Consider the following 18,425-nt stretch of genomic DNA (forward strand, 5'->3'; position numbering starts at 1 on the left):
GGGACACCCGAAACCGTAGATGGCTGAATCGCCGCGTTAGTAGGAGAACCTGATCTAAGGACGAGGATCGTTGCAGCACAACGGATAGATGTGAGATTGGAGGAGATTCGAGTCGAAGTACGAACCGGTGAATCCGGAAATTTTAGCGAGGCTTCCGGCAACGCTCTCACCTTTGAAGGGAGACTGTGCGTGCCGAACGACGAGGGACTTAGGAACGAGATCATGAGCGAAGCCCACGAAACCCCATACACTGCTCACCCCGGGAGCACAAAGATGTACCAGGATCTGAAGAAGTCCTTTTGGTGGAACGGCATGAAGAAGGACGTCGCAGCTTTTGTGGAGCGCTGCTTAGCCTGCCAACAGGTGAAAGCCTTACACCAACGACCGTACGGGAAGCTACAACCGCTTGAGATACCCGAGTGGAAATGGGAGCACGTCGCCATGGACTTCGTGACGGCGTTGCCAAGAACCCTAAAAGGGAACACCGCGATCTGGGTGATCATAGACCGACTTACCAAGAGTGCGCATTTCATACCTATCCCCGTAACCATGGATTGGATAGGCTAGCTCTGATCAACATTCAAGAGATCGTATGATTACATGGAGTCCTAGTGACGATTACGTCTGATCGTGACCCGAAGTTTACCAAATATTCTATTCTATTTACCTAAAGATCTTATTGAGCACTATAAATAAGAGGAACCCCTAACCCTAGCCCCATAATTTTCGCCTCCCTCCCTTCTTCACTCTCTCCAAATTTTCTTCTTCCATTCTCCATTATTTTTTAATTCTTTTGAGAAGAATTGAAGTTTGATCCAAGAATTTCGAAGAACCAAGCCTAATACTTAATTTCTACCGTTCGTTTTTCTCATAAGGTATTTTTATAATTATCTTCTTCGTTCTACTTGATTCCTCTTCTCTCTAACCGATTAATCGGTATTCTTGAATCCTCATGCATCTTGTTTGAGTGAAAGTGAGATAAAAAGGGATATGGGAATATGTGTACATGTGTGTGTGGTGTGTGTGTGTGTGTCTGCGTGTCGTGTGTGTGCGTGTTGCGTGTTTGTGGTGTGTGTGTTTGATGGCTAAATACACAAGTAAATACTCTTGTGTGACATATGTTGATGTTAGATCTAGATTTAAGATGCGAATGGAACTTATATGATGAACATAATCTTAGCTTGGTAATTATAAGATAAATCGAACGTGGGGAAATAAGGGTGGTTTAACTGTTATGCCATGCCTATGTCTGTTTTATTGTGATATTTTGCGCCTGATGCCTAACTTGTGAGTTCGCTCCATTGGGCTATCGGGCTATGGATATGTTTATACGAATTCGGTTCTGAGTACGTGCCGCAAACCCTACCAGGCTGTGTACACGAGGGGATCGGAAGCCGTCCTTGCTAGTCGGCCGGTCTCGTGGGCGAAAAGTGTGGCCACACTTTCGTCGCACTATGGAAAGATTGTGATTTATGAATTGATGAGAAAATGGGGAGTTGTTTGATTGGTCAATCTATCTTAAATATTTTTGTGATACTCGTGAAATTCTCTTTAAACTGCTTAAAACTCGAGTTCACTTGGTAAGGGTGGCATAACTTATAAAATGTTTTGGCAACGAGTTCACTGAGTATTTCAAAATACTCAGCCCTGCATGTGTTTTCCTTATGTGCAGGTTGAACGATGATGAGCGGTGGCGGGTGTTTAGCATGTTAACTAATTAAGATGGATGGCTTTGAACTTCAAGCGTAGTTGTATCTTCATACATAGCTGCGTTTTCTCTTGGTCGTTTTCCGCTGAATTCGTTTTGAAACACTTCAGTATCTTTGACCATTTTGCACTCTCCTTTCGGTTTAGAGGCTTTAGACTATCTTGTGGTTTTTATCTCGGAACTATGTCATACTCTGGAAATTTTTTAACGTCATTTATTATACCTTCCTTTTTCTTATTCAAGTTTCTAGGTGAAGTTGTTGTTTTAAATACTCTGATAGTTCCTTCAAATCTTTTGGTCAACACTCTTTAAATGAAACCCTATCCTTTGTTCATTTCTTCGAGTCCGTTTGGTAGCAGTTGCCGCATTTATTGTACCCTAGGAAAGCGGGCTGTTACTGCGCCGGTGCAGGCGTCCATTGCGAAGACGAAACCGAAGAGGAACGCACGTCAACTGAATAGATTCGGTGACTACGTTCCCAAGTAGAGACACGTATTTTTTTATAGCTATTTTTATTTCTTTGGAGTCTTTTATTTATTTTGAGTATTTAGTTATTTTATTTCCTTTTCGAGTCGAGCGTAATTATAAGCTCTGTTTCGGGTTTTCTTTGTTGATTTTTTCCGAGATGGTTAGGATTAGGTCGAATCTACCCTAGGATCCTTAGATATATAAATAGGCCAATTGTCAAACATGGAATTCATTGAATAAGAATTATAATTTTTTGCCCAATACTTGCACGTAAGAAACTGCAAACCCTAGACTAACCGCTGCCCGACGGAGAAGATCTCCGCGCACAGCCGTTATCTACCAACCGCCGACCCTACGCAAGGCGCTGGAAGATTTGTTTGGTCGCCGCGCGTCGCCGACGACCCCAGTTAAGGATGAAAACCTTAACAGTTTGTTACTACTTTTAATTGCTAGTTATGTGGTCGTACTCGATTTCAAATTTAGAGTTTGTTATATGTAAAGTCTTAACCTAAAACTTGTTCTGTATTTCAAAAATATTAATCTGTCCTGCAGAAAAGTTGATAAGGAGTATAATTTATTAAAGTTTAGAATGTATAGCCGTCACCTGATCTAAATTTGAGATGAAATATTCTTATAAAATTGATGAACTTGTCTGATTAAACCAGCGGCATGGCAACCATATTTGTAATTAGTTAACTTTATATGCCTCTGTTTTTATGAAGTGCTTAGCATTCTGTTAATATGAAGATTGCATTTTTTCTGTTGGGGTTCTGTTTTATGCAACCATTTAACTAAGTGTACTTGTATTTTTATGACGTTTTAGAAGGCTGTATACTTGTTGAATGGATGTCTCTATGAAATTGTTTGTAGAACTTGTCTCTGAGTTTCTTAATTGTGGCCGGTGGATTTCATTAGTCAATCAATGCTGAGTTTCTTTTGTTTTGTTGATTGGTGTTTGCTGATGTTGTCAATGACTTTCCTTTTCTTTTCTCGGTTTGGTAGTTTTTGAGTCGTAATATTAATATCTTGTGGGAAATGCATCCAAGATTTGAATTGACCTCGGCTAATCCGGACTCTGCTTTTGATGGTAACTTCCAGAATGGGCAAAGGGGTTATTTTGCCTCCTCTTTGGATCGGTCGACAAGTTTCAGAGATGGAATCGAGGGAAGAAACTTTTCTTCTGGGAAGGCGAATTCTAGAGGGGTTTCAGGAGAATCGAGGGAAGAAACTCACTCGATTAACTCATAGATTTCGACAAGTTTCAGGAGATGCAAGTACATGGGGTTGTTAGGATAAATGAGGGCTGTTAAGGTAACTAAACCTTCTAAAAATGATGGTGTTTGAGATATATGAATAGAGCTCAAAATTAAAAAGAGTGTCTTTTTTTTCTCAGATTATGATAGGTTTTTTAAATTTCTGGAATCTGTTTGGTTTCCTAGTTTTCTGACCTAATATGCTATATTTATAAATTATAAACAATATCTAAACTTGACAAAAGCCAAATAAAAAGAACTTTCACTAACATAATTTATACTGTTCTTTCATTTTGCACAGGCCCAAAAGTAAAAGCCCAATATTAAAACCCCAAGATGGGTTTCACCAATGTAATCTTAGCCCATTTACATACAAACATTCTTTCATCATACTTCTCTATATGAATTTCCCTAATGTATTGGTCTTCCTAATAAAATAAAAATATAATTCACAGACAGATCGATGAGACTTCAAACCAAAGACCTCTAGCCACTAGTTATAAATAAAACAAGTGCGTGTAACATTTCATACATAACATATATATGTGGTCCTAAACTCCTAATATAAATATCAGATACTAAATAAATCTCAAACTTGACACTATGTATATAAACAACCTATAGTCAAATTATATATTAATAAAAGAGGTTGAAAATAGTTAATTACATAGAAAAAAATATAGAGAAGTTTTAATCCCATTGTTGTTGAAATATATATTTTTACATATCTTTATCAATTTCAACGTCGTTAAATATAATTAGCATTAGTACTACAAACTGGGTATAAGGTAAACTTGCAGTGTTTTTAATAAGAAATGGACCTTTATTTGGGCCTCTAATATATGAATTCGATTTTTGTTGAATGATATGTGATCTCTTCACTGAATCAGTTAGAGCACTTGACATGGGCTTGCGATAGAGACTGATGGAACCGGCAGCGGAAGCGGTGTTACGTGGATTATCATAATTTAATGATTATTAATCATACCAATAAATCAGATAATAATCGGATCTATTTAGAAGATTATTTAGAAAAAATCTATTCGCGTAATTCTCACATGTATCATGCTCATAACTTGAATTAATCATGCTTTAAGAATATTGAAACCTAAAACATGCTTTTCTACGGAGCAGAAAAATACCTAATTAATTCTCCAAAGAATTGAAGATGGCTAGCTTCTTCTCCACGTGATGCTTTGAATACTAGACCACAAATCTTCTCCGATATCAGTGTGGGTTGATCTCACTATCGTTGTGGGCTGATCTTACTAGAATAGAAACGTGATTTCTAGTATACAAACTCTAACAGGAGACCAATGGGCTAACAAGACAAACCGTGCCCGCTAGCAAGTAAAGTAGTACATGTGAGAATTCTTAATCCAAGTTTTTCTTATATATTCTAATTTATACTCCCTCCGTCCACCAAAATTTGTCCCATTTTTTTCATTTCCGTCAGTCCCCCAAAATTTGTCCCATTTCACTTTTACCATTTTTGGTAGTGGACCCCATATTCCACTAACTCATTCCTACTCACATTTTATTATAAAACTAATATATAAAAGTAGGACCCACAATCCACTAACTTTTTCAACTCACTTTCCATTATATTTCTTAAAACTCGGGCCCGGTCAAACCGAGACGAAACTAATATATAAAAGTAGGACCCACAATCCACTAACTTTTTTAACTCACTTTCCATTATATTTCTTAAACCCGTGCCCGGTCAAACCGAGACAAATTTTCGTGGATGGAGGGAGTAATTCTAATTATTAACTTTTGACTAATATATTATTAATTTATTATATAATTGGTTAATAATTACTTAAGAAAATTAAGAATCATAATAATAGTTACTACAAAAATAATAATAATTGTTTATTATCATTTATTAATATTGTTTTATCAATTATAAACCGGGACTTTTATTTGCATACGGACCATAATAGAAAAATGGGACTCCTATTCGCGCACGTAGGGAGAAGAAAGTTATGTCTATAGAGAAATAGAGAATACAATTAGACTTATCTCATTGGCCTATTTGTTTAGTAAGATTATGACCTAAAAAAATAATACTATGACTCTTGACCTTGAAATGTTTATTCGTATTTGTTGGACTTTTTATATAACAGGATAAGTAATTAAAATTCAAAGTGGTGCAACTTTCAAGAATTCTTATTCCCTAAGTTTTATTGAATCTTTATTATTGTTATTATTATTATTATTTAATAATAACTTCAATAAATTTTAATATAAGTTTTAAAATATGGACAATACCTAATTATAATAATGATAACTATGATAATAAATAACCATAATAATAAGAATATTATTAATATTAATTTGACCCTCTACGTATATGACTGTAAAAAAATAATAGATATTGAAAATAAATAGAAAATGACATTAAAAAGAATTATTTGACTATAGTCCATGGAGATAAGATCAAGTTACCTGTCAACTTATTTGCATCAATGTACAACGTTTGAAGCTTGGTCAAGTTCCCAAGTTCCCTTGGCACTATTCCATCAAATTTGTTGTTGTACAAAGAAAGATACTCGAGCTGCGAACACTGCTCCAAACTCGATGGTAAATTCCCATACATCTTGTTGTAAGAAATACGAAGAATCTTGAGTCGATCAAGATTGTGTATGCACATATCAAGAGGTAGACTACTAGACAAACTATTATTCCTCAAACTCAAGACTTCTAAATTTGACATGTTAAAGATAGACACGGGAAGAGGACCATGAAAAGAATTGTCGCTCATGTCTAAAGAAACGAGAGAAGAAATATTTCCGATTTCTGGTGGGATGGTTCCAACAAGACCCATGTTCGATATGTTCAACTGAGTCACCCTATTAAGGAGAAAATCACAAGTAGGAGAAAATTACAAGTAACTCCGATCCAACTACAGACACTGGCTTTAGTGCTCCAATTTTTTGTCGATATAGTTTGTGGATCGGAAATGATTTGAGATTTTAAGGCAAGAAGTGAAGAACGATCGGTGTTGATATCGGTGGCTAAGCTATAATACATCAAATAGTGAACAGACGACAAGAGTAGAGTAAGGAGGAGAAAATGAGAAGATTTTTCCATTTTTGACTTGATTTCAACTGTAGTATTTTTGTGATTGAGCTACGATGTATATACATGTATGTGTGTAGGATATTTATTTTAAGGAGATTGTAACAAATATGAAAGCATTAGGTAAAGTCAAAGCCATGAATTAACGTGCTATCTATCTGATAATTGATGACGCCGCGGCGGCTTCATAATTGATTACACTTGTAGAATTATTTATTAACTCAATGAAAGTGATCTCAATTTCTAAAATATGTATCCACCAATTATTATGTTTTTTTACTTTTTCATGAACAATCTCATCAGATTTTGTCAAAGATTGAAATGTAAGAGATTGAATTAAATAGATACCACTAGACTTGGTTACCACCTTCTCTAAAATACGACGATTCCTAGCGTTTAAGTCAAACAATATGAATGTTGATATCTTTTATATTTTTACGATAACTGAAGTGACATTTAACAAGTTGACAGAATATTTAAACACGCAAAAGCGATGTAAATTTTTTTTTCTCATTTTATTATATGCACTAAACCCTATATGCAAGCAATATGAGATACGAAATCAGAGCACTATCGTGACACCATAGTTAAAATGACAACCTAGGCTAGCAATCTGTGATACATAGGGAAGCAATATGCGGTATATAGGCAAACAACCTGGCATATGATTCTAAGCTATATGTGATACGAAATCAAAGATGATCAAGCAATCTACGATACATAGGCAAGCATGCTAAGATTGAATCTACACCTAAATCTAAGGGTTCTTCTCATTGGTGGTACATTTTCATTTTAAAAGTGGTTATCATCTTAATATAATCCTTCATAGATCTCTATAATTTATTTTTAGTTTTGTTGATTTCCATTATCTAAATAAAACTCTCATCATGTAAAATTTATTGCGCTTACTGTTTGCCGAAATACCCAACAAAAAATTGTGTGGTGAGAAGAGCTCTAAATGTTTGATTAAATCCCACACGATGTCATGACCGGGAAGTTGTATTTAAGGAATAAGAAATATCCCATTTCTTGATGCCAAATATCCCACATAGATCTTAATATTTTATTTTTAAATTTTGTTGATTTCCATTATCTAAATAATACTCATGGTATATTGCTCTTCAACTGGTTGCCGAAATACCCAACAAAAAATTGCTCTAAATGTTTGATTAAATCTCACATGATTACGTGACCGGAAAGTTGTATTTCGGGAATAAGAAATATCCACATGATGCCAGATTCTCTAGTATCTTTCTACAGACAAGTTAGTTTCTATTTTATACAAAATGTGAACAGGTACAAGGTATTTCGTATTTTCGTTGGGGACAATATGTCGAGTGGTTACCGTGCTAACTCGCATAGAAGCATGGGAGGGAAACCACACATCTGCTACTTCTGTTCGACAAAGTGTCCAACACTCTGCATGTGCGCCCGTTGTGAACAGATCCAAGGAATTCAGTGAAGCAATAGATCGAACAGGTTGAGGTCATTCCTTCAGTTAGTGTTTTTTGAAAATATTTTATCGAAAATTGAATTAGATATTGTGTAGGAATATTGATTTTATAACAATATAAAGTCATTCCATATTACCGGCGTCTAAGTCAGATTCTGTGGGAGCTCCGTTCGGTTTACAGAAATCCCATGAGGTTATTCCTTGCTATCTCAAATTTCACATTTTGCTTCAATTATCAATGAAAAAATTCAATGTTGTGTGTGGAAGAATGTGTTTCAGGAATTGTTATAGCTTGGTTTTGATTTTTTGTAAAAATCATAAACATTGACTTGTGTTTCAGATTTCCGACAATTGATAACTCCAGGAATATAGTGTCGACCGCCATTCACGCAAGCATTGCAAATCCCACACACGATCAAAGTTCGTGATTTTTATAACCCAGTTTTAAGTTGATGGGAAAATCCAGAGTCCCGCCTTAGTTTATGATATTAGCTCCTAGTATCCCTATACTATATTTTACTCCCTCCATTCATGATTTAAGAGCTCTTTTGACTCGGCACGAGTTTTAAGAAATTACTCTCTCCGTGTCATTCAAGATGACCACCTTCAATGCAAAGAGGATGGGAAATTGATGCAGCCTGCAGAGGAAGAAGATGGTGAATATGAGTTTATATTCATAGATGGATTTGGTTGGCGAAGTGTTGTAATGGGATATGGAAGTGGATTCGTAGTTGGGATTGGAATTGGTTACATGATTATTAGAAATGGAAATGGAAGGCCAATATGGTTAGTGGAATTCTTTTTTGGCATTGGACATAAATATAAGACGAAGAAGAGACACAACAGAGCTACACCAACACGTAGGGGAACTTGATTGAAGACCAAAGAGATAATTGTGTGCTTTTCTAGTGTTTAATTTGGAACTCTTGCTTGTGTTGTGTCGATTTTCTTTTTAACTTTTTCTTCATTTTTAATTTGTGTGTTTAAGTTGTGTTTACTATTTCGTTATACATTTCTAAATTTATGCAAATATCATGATATTCCGTTAGATCGAGTCGTGTAGCAAAAGTTATGGCCTTATGTTTAGAATACAAACTTGGCTCATTTATATTTTTCCATGACCACTCTAATTTTCGAAAATCCCCAAAATATTAGTATCAGGTAATTTGGCCCCAAATAAAATAATTTTCCCAGTGGGAGTATTTTCTTAACCAAATATTTTTCAATACCCAAAATAATTAATGACTTGAACCGACAAGTCAAAAAGGTTAGGACACCACTCGCTTCACAACACAATTTTGAAAAAATTTCACCACTTGAGTTAGAAAAAGATTCCTCTTCTAAAAAGTAGCCAGTTTATTTTATTTAGCCCCAATCACACTCCAAGAAAGTTAATACATCAGATCATGAATAAATATTATTTTTTTAATTCGGTACACATTTAAGAAATGCAATGAAGGGTTTAGGAAATGCAATGAAGTGAGTATAAACAATAAATTGATATTTTCGCTCCTTGAACGGAGACTGTATTAGTAATATTTTGCTAATTCGTTGCAATAATCAAACTCACGGTTAAAATGCAGAATATTAATTAAAAATGACTATACATATTCTATTTTCTACGAGTATTTTGTTGCAGCAAATAATCTCACGGTATATGGGCTGAAGATTAATTTAAAAACACTAAGTCAAAAGTTTCGCTAATTTTCAAATAATAAGACTAAAGCTGGTTTCACTCAGTGGCAGATCTAGACTTTTTGAATTGAGGGTACGAACATAATAGTACTAAAAAAGGAAGAAAAAAAACTATATCTTAAATCTTTAAATATAAAAACTATATACTATGTAAAATGGAAAGTTTCACTAAACAAGACTTGTTAATAGTCTTTGTACCTTTCTGCCTTAGCCCCAATCACACTCCACAATTAAGTTTGATTGCAGAACCTTGACTCATTTTTACAATGGGACTTGACTGGGAAAATATAATATGGTTACACTATTACTTAACTGAAACAGCCCAAAGATTTAATAAAACTGGCCCAAGAACTTTTATTTCCAGCCTAACTAATTAAAATCCCAGCCCATCTTATTCCTCCAATTTAATTAGTAGCCCAAAAAGAGCCCAAAGTGATATGAAAAAAAGAGGCCTAACTCAAAAAATCAAAAGAAAAAAAAAAGTCCAACAAAAAAGTACTCCCTTCCTTCAATATCGGTACTCGCTCGCTCCTCTCTCTCTTTCTCTTTCTCTCTCTCTCCCACCCTTCACAACCGAAACCACTCCGATTGAATGAAAACGATATAAATTCTTTTAAATATCCTTATTTTTGTCTTTTTTTAATGTATTAAAATATCTTTATGTATATTTTTGCGCCGCCTACGTAGAATTTCTGGCTACATCCCTCCCGCTCCCAACGAAAAAATATTAAATTGCCCAATGCAGTCCAACTAATATTTGGTGTTATTCCAAATATAAATTTCAAGATTAATCCTCAGATTTAAATACGTTGATTATTACTTACTCCCTCCGTCCACGAAAATTCGTCCCAGTTTGACCGGGCACGGGTTTTAAGAAATGTAATTGAGAGTGAGTTGAAAAAGTTAGTGGATTGTGGGTCCTACTTTTATATATTAGTTTTATAATAAAATGTGAGTAGGAATGAGTTAGTGGAATATGAGGTTTACTACCAAAAATGGTAAAAGTGAAATGGGACAAATTTTGGTGGACGGACGGAAATGGAAAAATGGGACAAATTTTCGGGACAGAGGGATGTATATTACTTTAATTAATTTCCACAAGAAGCAATTATTTCTCTCAACAAAAAAATCACACTACACAAGTATGACTATTTTATCAACGTACGCACTTTCCTTCGCACAATTAACAATAATTAGTCCCTTGGTGTTATGCCAAGTACTACAATAATTCATCATCACATCCACTTGATTACTTACACAAGGTTCGTATTTCGCTAGGTTCATAAAGAACTAAAATAACTCATCATGCTCCAAAAATATTATTTGTGCAAATCTCAAAATATTTAATTACTTGCTTCGCGAGAAATTAAATATTATTTTCAGAAAATTCCTTTAACTAATCACCATATCGCGTTCATAAAAAGTTTTAATATCCAAAAATTGCAGATGTCACAGTATAGGACCAAAAAATGTATTTAGGCAAATGTACGCGACCAATTTTGAACTTTAGCCCTCATGTGATCTTAATATAAATGTAATATAGGAATAAATCACAAATTTGAATCATTGTTTGTAAACAACTTTTAGTCATATCGCCAATAAAAAAGCTTGACTATTACATGGAAAAGAATATGTGATTCACATTTATGTTTCCCATTCAATCATTTCTCTTCAAAAAGTTGTTTTCCTCTTATCATCTTCTAACCATTCAACACGCCAAACTCTGCCGTGTTTATTAATCGTAACTTTTTATTTTTGTTTATTGTTTTTACTCTTTATTGCTGCTGAAATATAATATTTTAATTTTGTGTAAAAGGGCATCTCATAGTTTGCATATAAATAGGCAAATAAAGCAGAATAGTAGACAAAAAACATCAGCCATGATTGCAGGGACATTGGAACTGTTCCATTTCACTGCATTGTTGAATCTCACCACTTTCAACCTCAAAGGGAATGCTCTCAACGGCTCCATACCAGCTGCTCTTGGCAACCTCACAGGCCTCACTCTCTTGGTGAAATCCCATATCAGATTGGCAATCTGAGGAAGGTGCGCTTCTTGGATTTGGGCTTAAATCACTTTAAATCTCCTGACTGGTCTAGATTTCCCACATTCCCTTTCCTCACTCACCTTAATCTTTGTTTCAATAAACTCAACTTGGAATTCCCACACTTCATCACCACATGTCTCAACCTTACTTTCCTTGATTTGTCTGAAAACAACTTCACAGGCCAAATTCATGAATCATTGTTCACCAATTTGGTCAAACTTGAATATCTTAACCTCACCAACAACAGGTTACAAGGCCCCCTGTCACCAAATATCACTAACCTCTCCAAGTTGAAGGATCTTCGCCTCACCGACAACTTCTTCTCTGGCAAAATTCTTGATTCAGTAAGCCTTATTCCAAACCTGCAACTTCTGGAGCTGTACAAGAATTCATTTATAGGAGAAATCCCTCCTTCTATAGGCCTACTCACGAATCTCCGAACTCTAGACCTTCGAATGAACAAATTCAATTCTTCCATTCCCCGAGAGCTCGGCCTGTGTAACAAGTTGATCTACTTGGGTTTGTCCGGTAACTCACTCTCGGGGCCATTGCCGCCATCCTTATCAAATCTGGGCAATCTCTCTGATTTGAGATTATCTGAGAATAGCCTGACTGGTGAAATATTGACCTCTTTCATCACGAGTTGGAGAAAACTAAACACAATAATAATTGGAGACAATGAATTCAGTGGGAAACTTCCATCAGAAATAGGCTTGCTCACAAACCTCGAGTATCTGTATCTCTATAATAACTCGTTTTCAGGAAGCATCCCCCCAGAGATAGGAAACCTACAAAATTTGAAGATGCTGGACCTTTCTATCAATAACTTTTCAGGTGAATTTCACATGCAATGTAGTATTAATTTGAAAAGTTAGTGGAATGTGGGACCCATTTTTTTATATTGGTTTTATAATAAAATGTGAGTGAATTGAGTTAGTGGAATGTGGGACCTACTTACTATTTATGGTAAAAATGAAGTGTGACTCTTAATTGGGGACGGACCGAAATGGAAAAGTGTGACTCTTAATGGGGGACGGAGGGAGTATATGCTTATTTAACTTTAATTGTAGGTCCAATACCAATACCATCCATCATTGGAAATCTTTCAAATTTGCTGGTCTTGCAGCTCCCTTCCAACAAATTAAATGGTGAGCTCCCATTCTCCTCTGCAACTTGACATTCATTAAATAATCTTATTGGGCATTTTTATAACTCTCAGAATACATAGCATCATATGTCATTTTTATAATAGTTTTTGTTATAATAATTTCCTATATGCAAGCTAGGCAGATTGGACTTGAATTTCATTACTCTGGATATTAACACGAATAATCTAGATATATTAGTACACAGACATTGAAAAGTTCATACATTAGGGTGAATAGTGATAGACTAAAGTTCAATTTTGGTCCCTTTATATTTGTTCTAAAATTATTTTTGGTATCATACATTAAGTTTGTGACCTTTTGGTCCCTAACAAATGATGCTAACTTTAACATTCTGATTTTACGGGAGTAATTTCATGAAAGATTGGTCACCTTGACAACTGACATTTAGATTTTGTGTGGTAAAATGTTAATATCTAACGCAGATAACCGCCATATTGTTACAATAAATTTGATTTATATCCTTCTTTTATCATTCAAATAAATTGTTTGAAGGTCCAATTCCATCTACAATCGGAAATCTTTCAAATCTGATGGGCTTGTATCTCTCTTCCAACAAATTAAATGGTGAGCTCCCATCCTCCATCTGCAACTTGTCGCAGTTGTATTATCTTCTTCTCTCAAACAACACTTTGGAAGGAAGATTGCCACAGTGCTTTGGGAACTTCAGCGGATCTTTGACCATCTTTCATCTAAACCAAAATCAATTTAGTGGCCTCATTCCATCTACCTTTACTAAGAATTGTAGTCTTTTGTCCATCAATTTGGGTAATAACAAATTCAACGGACGATTACCTAATTCCTTAGTAAATTGCCGAAGTCTAAGGGGTCTTGACGTTGGAAATAATAGAATACAAGATGAATTTCCCTTTTGGATGGAAGGCCTTCCCAAGCTTAAAGTGCTAGTGTTGAAGTCTAACAAGTTTGATGGCAACTTATCACTTCCTTCACCAATGAAACCTCCATTTCCTATGTTACAAGTTCTAGATATATCCCATAATGCATTTGTAGGCTCTCTACCTGAAAGATATTTCAAGAATTTCAGAGCAATGATAGAGAAAAAGCAAAGAGAGGAAAAATATGACGACGACAATGGCTATTATCTAAGTTTTGTGGATATGATAGTCACATTGAAAGGTCAGGATCAGTTGTTGAATATGCTACTTGATACCTTCACAACAATTGATCTGTCCTCCAATAGATTTTCTGGTCGTATTCCACATTCCATAGGTAATCTTAAGATTCTCAAATATTTGAACCTATCACACAATAGTCTCGCAGGACATATACCTTCAACTCTTGGAAACTTGAGTGATCTTGAATCGTTGGACTTGTCAACAAACAAACTGGATGGAGAAATTCCAAGTGAATTGACAAGGTTGACATTTCTTGCGAAATTAAACCTTTCAATGAACAATCTTGTTGGGCATATACCACAATCCAACCAGTTCTCCACATTTGACAATGATTCATATATTGGAAATTTGGGATTGTGTGGATTTCCGTTGACGAGAAAATGCAATGATGAGAATGGGCCAACAGTTCCAGCAAATGACGTCAAATTCACGTCGAAAACGTTGATTGTGTTGGAATGACTTGAATTATGGCGTCAAATTCACGTGATGCTTGCGGAACAGGTTGAGGAATCAAAGTCATTGTTGTGCTATGATGTTCGATGGACCATCGGACATCATTTAAGTTACGAAATTGTCCTTTTATTTGTTTCCCAGGCTTTTTTATTGTACTTTTGTTACTTCCTTCTGAATTGGTATTGTTTCAAACCACTGATAAATAATGGATTTCATTGTGTTTTCTCCATCAGATATGGAAGTCGATTAACAATTGGGATTTGAATTGTGGGATTTTCCTCTTACTTGTTTCCTCTATCAATTTAAAAAATGGAATAAAATTTAACCGTTTTATAGGCAGAGTACTGAACAGTTCTTTAAGACCTTCTGCCCAAATCTTGTAGGGCAGAAAATACAAGTTGAAATTGTTTTTCAGTTAGTCGTGGACAGAAAGATTTTTCAGGTACTACACCCAAAGAGATTGTAAGCTCTAATAATCTAATATCACGGAAGCCCAAAAGATAAACATATAATTTGACCCAAAATAAAATTTTATTTTGTTTACCAAATAATTTCTCAAGGCCTAATGATTAGAATACAAACTTGGGGTCATTTTCTTTTCCATGCACTATCTAATTTTACAAAGGCCCATAAGATTAGTAGACAATTTGTCCCAAAATAATTCTACTTTCAAGGTCCAAAATAGTGAATCGCATCGTCAAGTCAAAAAAAGTTTGGTTTGAATTGATTAAAGAAGCTTTCCCTAATTTCAAATAATGAGACACCAAATGCGACTTTATACTTCAAGTGGGACTTGATTACATGAGCTTCACTCGTTTTGCAGTTAACTTGACATGGAAAAGTAGCCAATATTTTTTCAAATGCAACAACTATTTTATCATTATACTTCAAATGCTACAATAATTTTATCTTTGAATGTATTCAAAGTAGCCAATTTTTCCTCTTAGCCCCAATCACAGTCAAGTCAGTGGATTCCATATTCTGCTATTGGTTTCTACTCACAATTATTATTAAATTAATATATAAAAGTAAGATCACATTCTATTAACTTTTTACCATCCACTTTTTTCAAAAAGTCAAACAATTTGTTAAAATGTGCACCGATAAAATATGGGACATCTATTGGGGATCGAATGGAGTATATGTTAGTTTTATGATAAAATTTGAGTAAAATGAATTAATGAAATGTAAGATATTATAACCAAAATTAGTAAAAGAGATTTAATCATAGAAATCTGAAAATGATAATATGAGATATTAATGGAGAACGAAGCGAGCAAAATTGAACCGAAAAGCTCGACTCATTTTTTAGTGGGACTTGACTTTTGAAAATATTATTTTAGTTTTGAATAAAAGGGCATCTCCTAGGCTTCTTATTTCCCAACATCACAACACATAGCTCTCTTTGCATCTACAATATGGAGAGAGTTTCCCCATTTTTCATACTTCCTCTTCTTGTATTGTTTTCTTGTCTTAGCCTTGCTACTACTAATCAACTCTATACTGATGAGTTTCCACTTCTTGCTTTTAAATCCCTCATCACTTCAGATCCTTCCAATATATTGAAAAAAAATTGGACCGCCGGAACCTCTGTTTGTACATGGTTCGGAGTTACTTGTGATTCACCTCATAATAGGGTGACTCATTTGGATCTCTCGGATATGGGACTCGGAGGTAGCATTCCACCAGAAATTGGAAATCTTTCTTTTCTTGTTTCTCTAAATTTAAGTGGAAACTCTCTTCATGGTTACCTGCCAAAGGAGGTTTGCAGCTACAACAACCTTCCAAGACTCAAAGAACTTCAGCTATCCAATAATAGTTTGGAGGGAGAGATACCACTGAGTTTGGGTGAATGTCCACAGCTTGAGATTCTTGCCTTGTCATACAACAACTTTGTGGGACATGTGCCTGTACAAATTGGGAACATTACAAGCCTTAAGAGATTACGCATTTATGACAACAATCTAAAAGGTGTGATCTTATATTTATAGTAAGAATCTATGTACACATTATATGTTATGATCATTACACTTACCTATTGAAATTAATTGTACAGGTACTATTCCCAAAGAGATTGGTCTTTTGAATAAATTGGAGTTGATGCGTTTGGGCTTTAACGAACTCAGTGGAGCAATCCCAAACGAAGTTGGGAACATGACAAGCCTTTCTGACTTATCGCTATCGAATAATTCTTTAAGTGGTATATTTTATTTCACAAAATTAAATCTTTTATCTATAATATATAAGTTCACAGCATATAATATGCATGTACAATTTTAGATTCAAAGATATTTGATTTATATCCTTCATTCCTTCTCATGTTTCAAATAAATGGTTTGAAGGTCCATTAATATGCATGTACAATTTTAGGTCCATTAATATGCATGTTTCAAATAAATGGTTTGAAGGCCCATTAAAATATCTACAATATATAAGTTCACAGCATATAATATGCATGTACAATTTAAGATTTAAAGATATTTGATTTATATCCTTCATTCCTTCTCATGTTTCAAATAAATGGTTTGAAGGTCCATTAATATGCATGTTTCAAATAAATGGTTTGAAGGTCCATTAAAATATCTACAATATATAAGTTCACAGCATATAATATGCATATACAATTTTAGGTCCAATACCATCAACCATTGGAAATCTATCAAATCTGAAGCACTTGGTTCTTCGTTTCAACAAATTAAATGGTGAGCGCTCATCCTCCATCTGCAACTTGAATATCTTGCATAATCTTGTTGGGCAAATAATTCATTTGAATATTTACTCACATACAAGATGTCATAGTAGTACTATGTAATGCCAATATATAAATCTCAAAATGCCTAAAATATTAGTATGTCATTTCTAGAGCATTTTGTTATAGTGATTCCCTACATGCCAGCTAGAACATGAATTTCATTCCTCCGGATACTAACATAATTACTATGGATACGATAGGACACAAATGAGTCGGAAAATGTTAACATCTAATGCAGACAAGATAAGATAATAGACATATGCTTGCAATGAGTAAAATTCATCCATGTAACCTTCGATACAAGAAATTTTGTTTACCCTTCTTTAATCTTTCAAAAATTGTTTGAAGGTCCAATTCCATCTGCAATCGGAAATCTTCTGATTTTGGAGTCCTTATATCTCTCTTCCAACAAATTAAGTGGTGAGCTCCCATACTCCATCTGCAAGTTGTCACACCTTTCTTATCTTCTTCTCTCAAATAATACTCTGGAAGGAAGACTGCCACGATGCTTCGGAAACTTCAGTGGATCTTTGACCATCTTTCATTTAAACGAGAATCAATTTAGTGGCATCATTCCATCAACCTTTTCTAAAAATTGTAGTCTTTTGTCAATCAATTTGGGTAGTAACAAATTCCACGGACAATTACCTAAATCCTTAATTAATTGCCGAAGTCTAAGGGGTCTCGACATTGGAAATAATAAAATACAAGACAAATTTCCTTTTTGGATGGAAGGCCTACCTGAACTTCGAGTGTTAGTGTTGAGGTCTAACAAGTTTGGTGGTAATATGTCGCTTCCTTCACGAACCAAGTTTCTATTTCCAAGGTTGCAAGTTTTCGATGTGTCTCATAATGAATTTCAGGGCACTCTACCTCAAAGATTTTTCAACAATTTCAAAGCAATGATTGAGCCGGTAGAAATTGAAAATGATTACTTTCTAGATGACTTGGAGATGAGGCTCTTCTTGAAAGGCCAGGATCAATTAATTAAGAGACTATTGGAAACATTCACAGTAATTGACTTATCCTACAATAAATTTAATGGAACTATTCCACCTTCCATAGGAAATCTCAAGATTCTCAAATACTTGAACTTGTCCCACAAGTGAATTGACAAGGTTGACATTTCTTGCGAAATTAAACCTTTCAATAAACAATCTTGTTGGGCAAATACCGCGATCCAATCAATTCTCCACATTTGAGAATGAT

General features: G+C 34.9%; 3 protein-coding genes across 3 annotated transcripts; 2 read left to right on the forward strand and 1 right to left on the reverse strand.

The window, feature by feature from the left end:
* Nucleotides 1-5,842: 5,842 nt before the first annotated feature.
* Nucleotides 5,843-6,259, reverse strand: LOC125199432 (probable leucine-rich repeat receptor-like protein kinase At5g63930). Its single transcript, XM_048097437.1, has one exon. The coding sequence runs from the start codon at nucleotides 6,257-6,259 to the stop codon at nucleotides 5,843-5,845; it is 417 nt and encodes a 138-aa protein (XP_047953394.1).
* Nucleotides 6,260-11,541: 5,282 nt separating this feature from the next.
* Nucleotides 11,542-14,470, forward strand: LOC125199433 (receptor-like protein 9DC3). The gene is made up of 3 exons (XM_048097438.1): nucleotides 11,542-11,659; nucleotides 11,890-12,543; nucleotides 13,887-14,470. Exons 1-3 carry the CDS (start codon nucleotides 11,542-11,544, stop codon nucleotides 14,468-14,470), a joined length of 1,356 nt encoding a protein of 451 aa, XP_047953395.1.
* A 1,426-nt stretch (nucleotides 14,471-15,896) lies between these two features.
* LOC125199434 (receptor-like protein 12) lies at nucleotides 15,897-18,325 on the forward strand. The gene is made up of 4 exons (XM_048097439.1): nucleotides 15,897-16,435; nucleotides 16,521-16,664; nucleotides 17,095-17,166; nucleotides 17,565-18,325. The coding sequence occupies exons 1-4, from the start codon at nucleotides 16,126-16,128 to the stop codon at nucleotides 18,323-18,325; spliced, it is 1,287 nt and encodes a 428-aa protein (XP_047953396.1). The 5' UTR covers nucleotides 15,897-16,125.
* The last annotated feature ends 100 nt before the right edge of the window (nucleotides 18,326-18,425 follow it).

The sequence above is a fragment of the Salvia hispanica genome, unplaced genomic scaffold, assembly GCF_023119035.1.
Source record: "Salvia hispanica cultivar TCC Black 2014 unplaced genomic scaffold, UniMelb_Shisp_WGS_1.0 HiC_scaffold_50, whole genome shotgun sequence".
In the NCBI taxonomy this organism is placed as follows: Eukaryota; Viridiplantae; Streptophyta; class Magnoliopsida; order Lamiales; family Lamiaceae; genus Salvia; species Salvia hispanica.

What these genes read in the sequence shown, in the direction of transcription:
- LOC125199432 (XM_048097437.1), bottom strand. Translation starts at nt 6,259, where the DNA reads ATGGGTCTTGTTGGAACCATCCCACCAGAAATCGGAAATATTTCTTCT.
- LOC125199433 (XM_048097438.1), top strand. Translation starts at nt 11,542, where the DNA reads ATGATTGCAGGGACATTGGAACTGTTCCATTTCACTGCATTGTTGAAT. An exon ending in TGCTCTTGGCAACCTCACAG is followed by an intron (nt 11,660 to 11,889) that starts GCCTCACTCTCT and finishes ACAACTTCACAG; the next exon opens with GCCAAATTCATGAATCATTG. An exon ending in TTCTATCAATAACTTTTCAG is followed by an intron (nt 12,544 to 13,886) that starts GTGAATTTCACA and finishes ATGCATTTGTAG; the next exon opens with GCTCTCTACCTGAAAGATAT.
- LOC125199434 (XM_048097439.1), top strand. Translation starts at nt 16,126, where the DNA reads ATGGGACTCGGAGGTAGCATTCCACCAGAAATTGGAAATCTTTCTTTT. An exon ending in TTATGACAACAATCTAAAAG is followed by an intron (nt 16,436 to 16,520) that starts GTGTGATCTTAT and finishes TTAATTGTACAG; the next exon opens with GTACTATTCCCAAAGAGATT. An exon ending in TCGTTTCAACAAATTAAATG is followed by an intron (nt 17,167 to 17,564) that starts GTGAGCGCTCAT and finishes AATTGTTTGAAG; the next exon opens with GTCCAATTCCATCTGCAATC.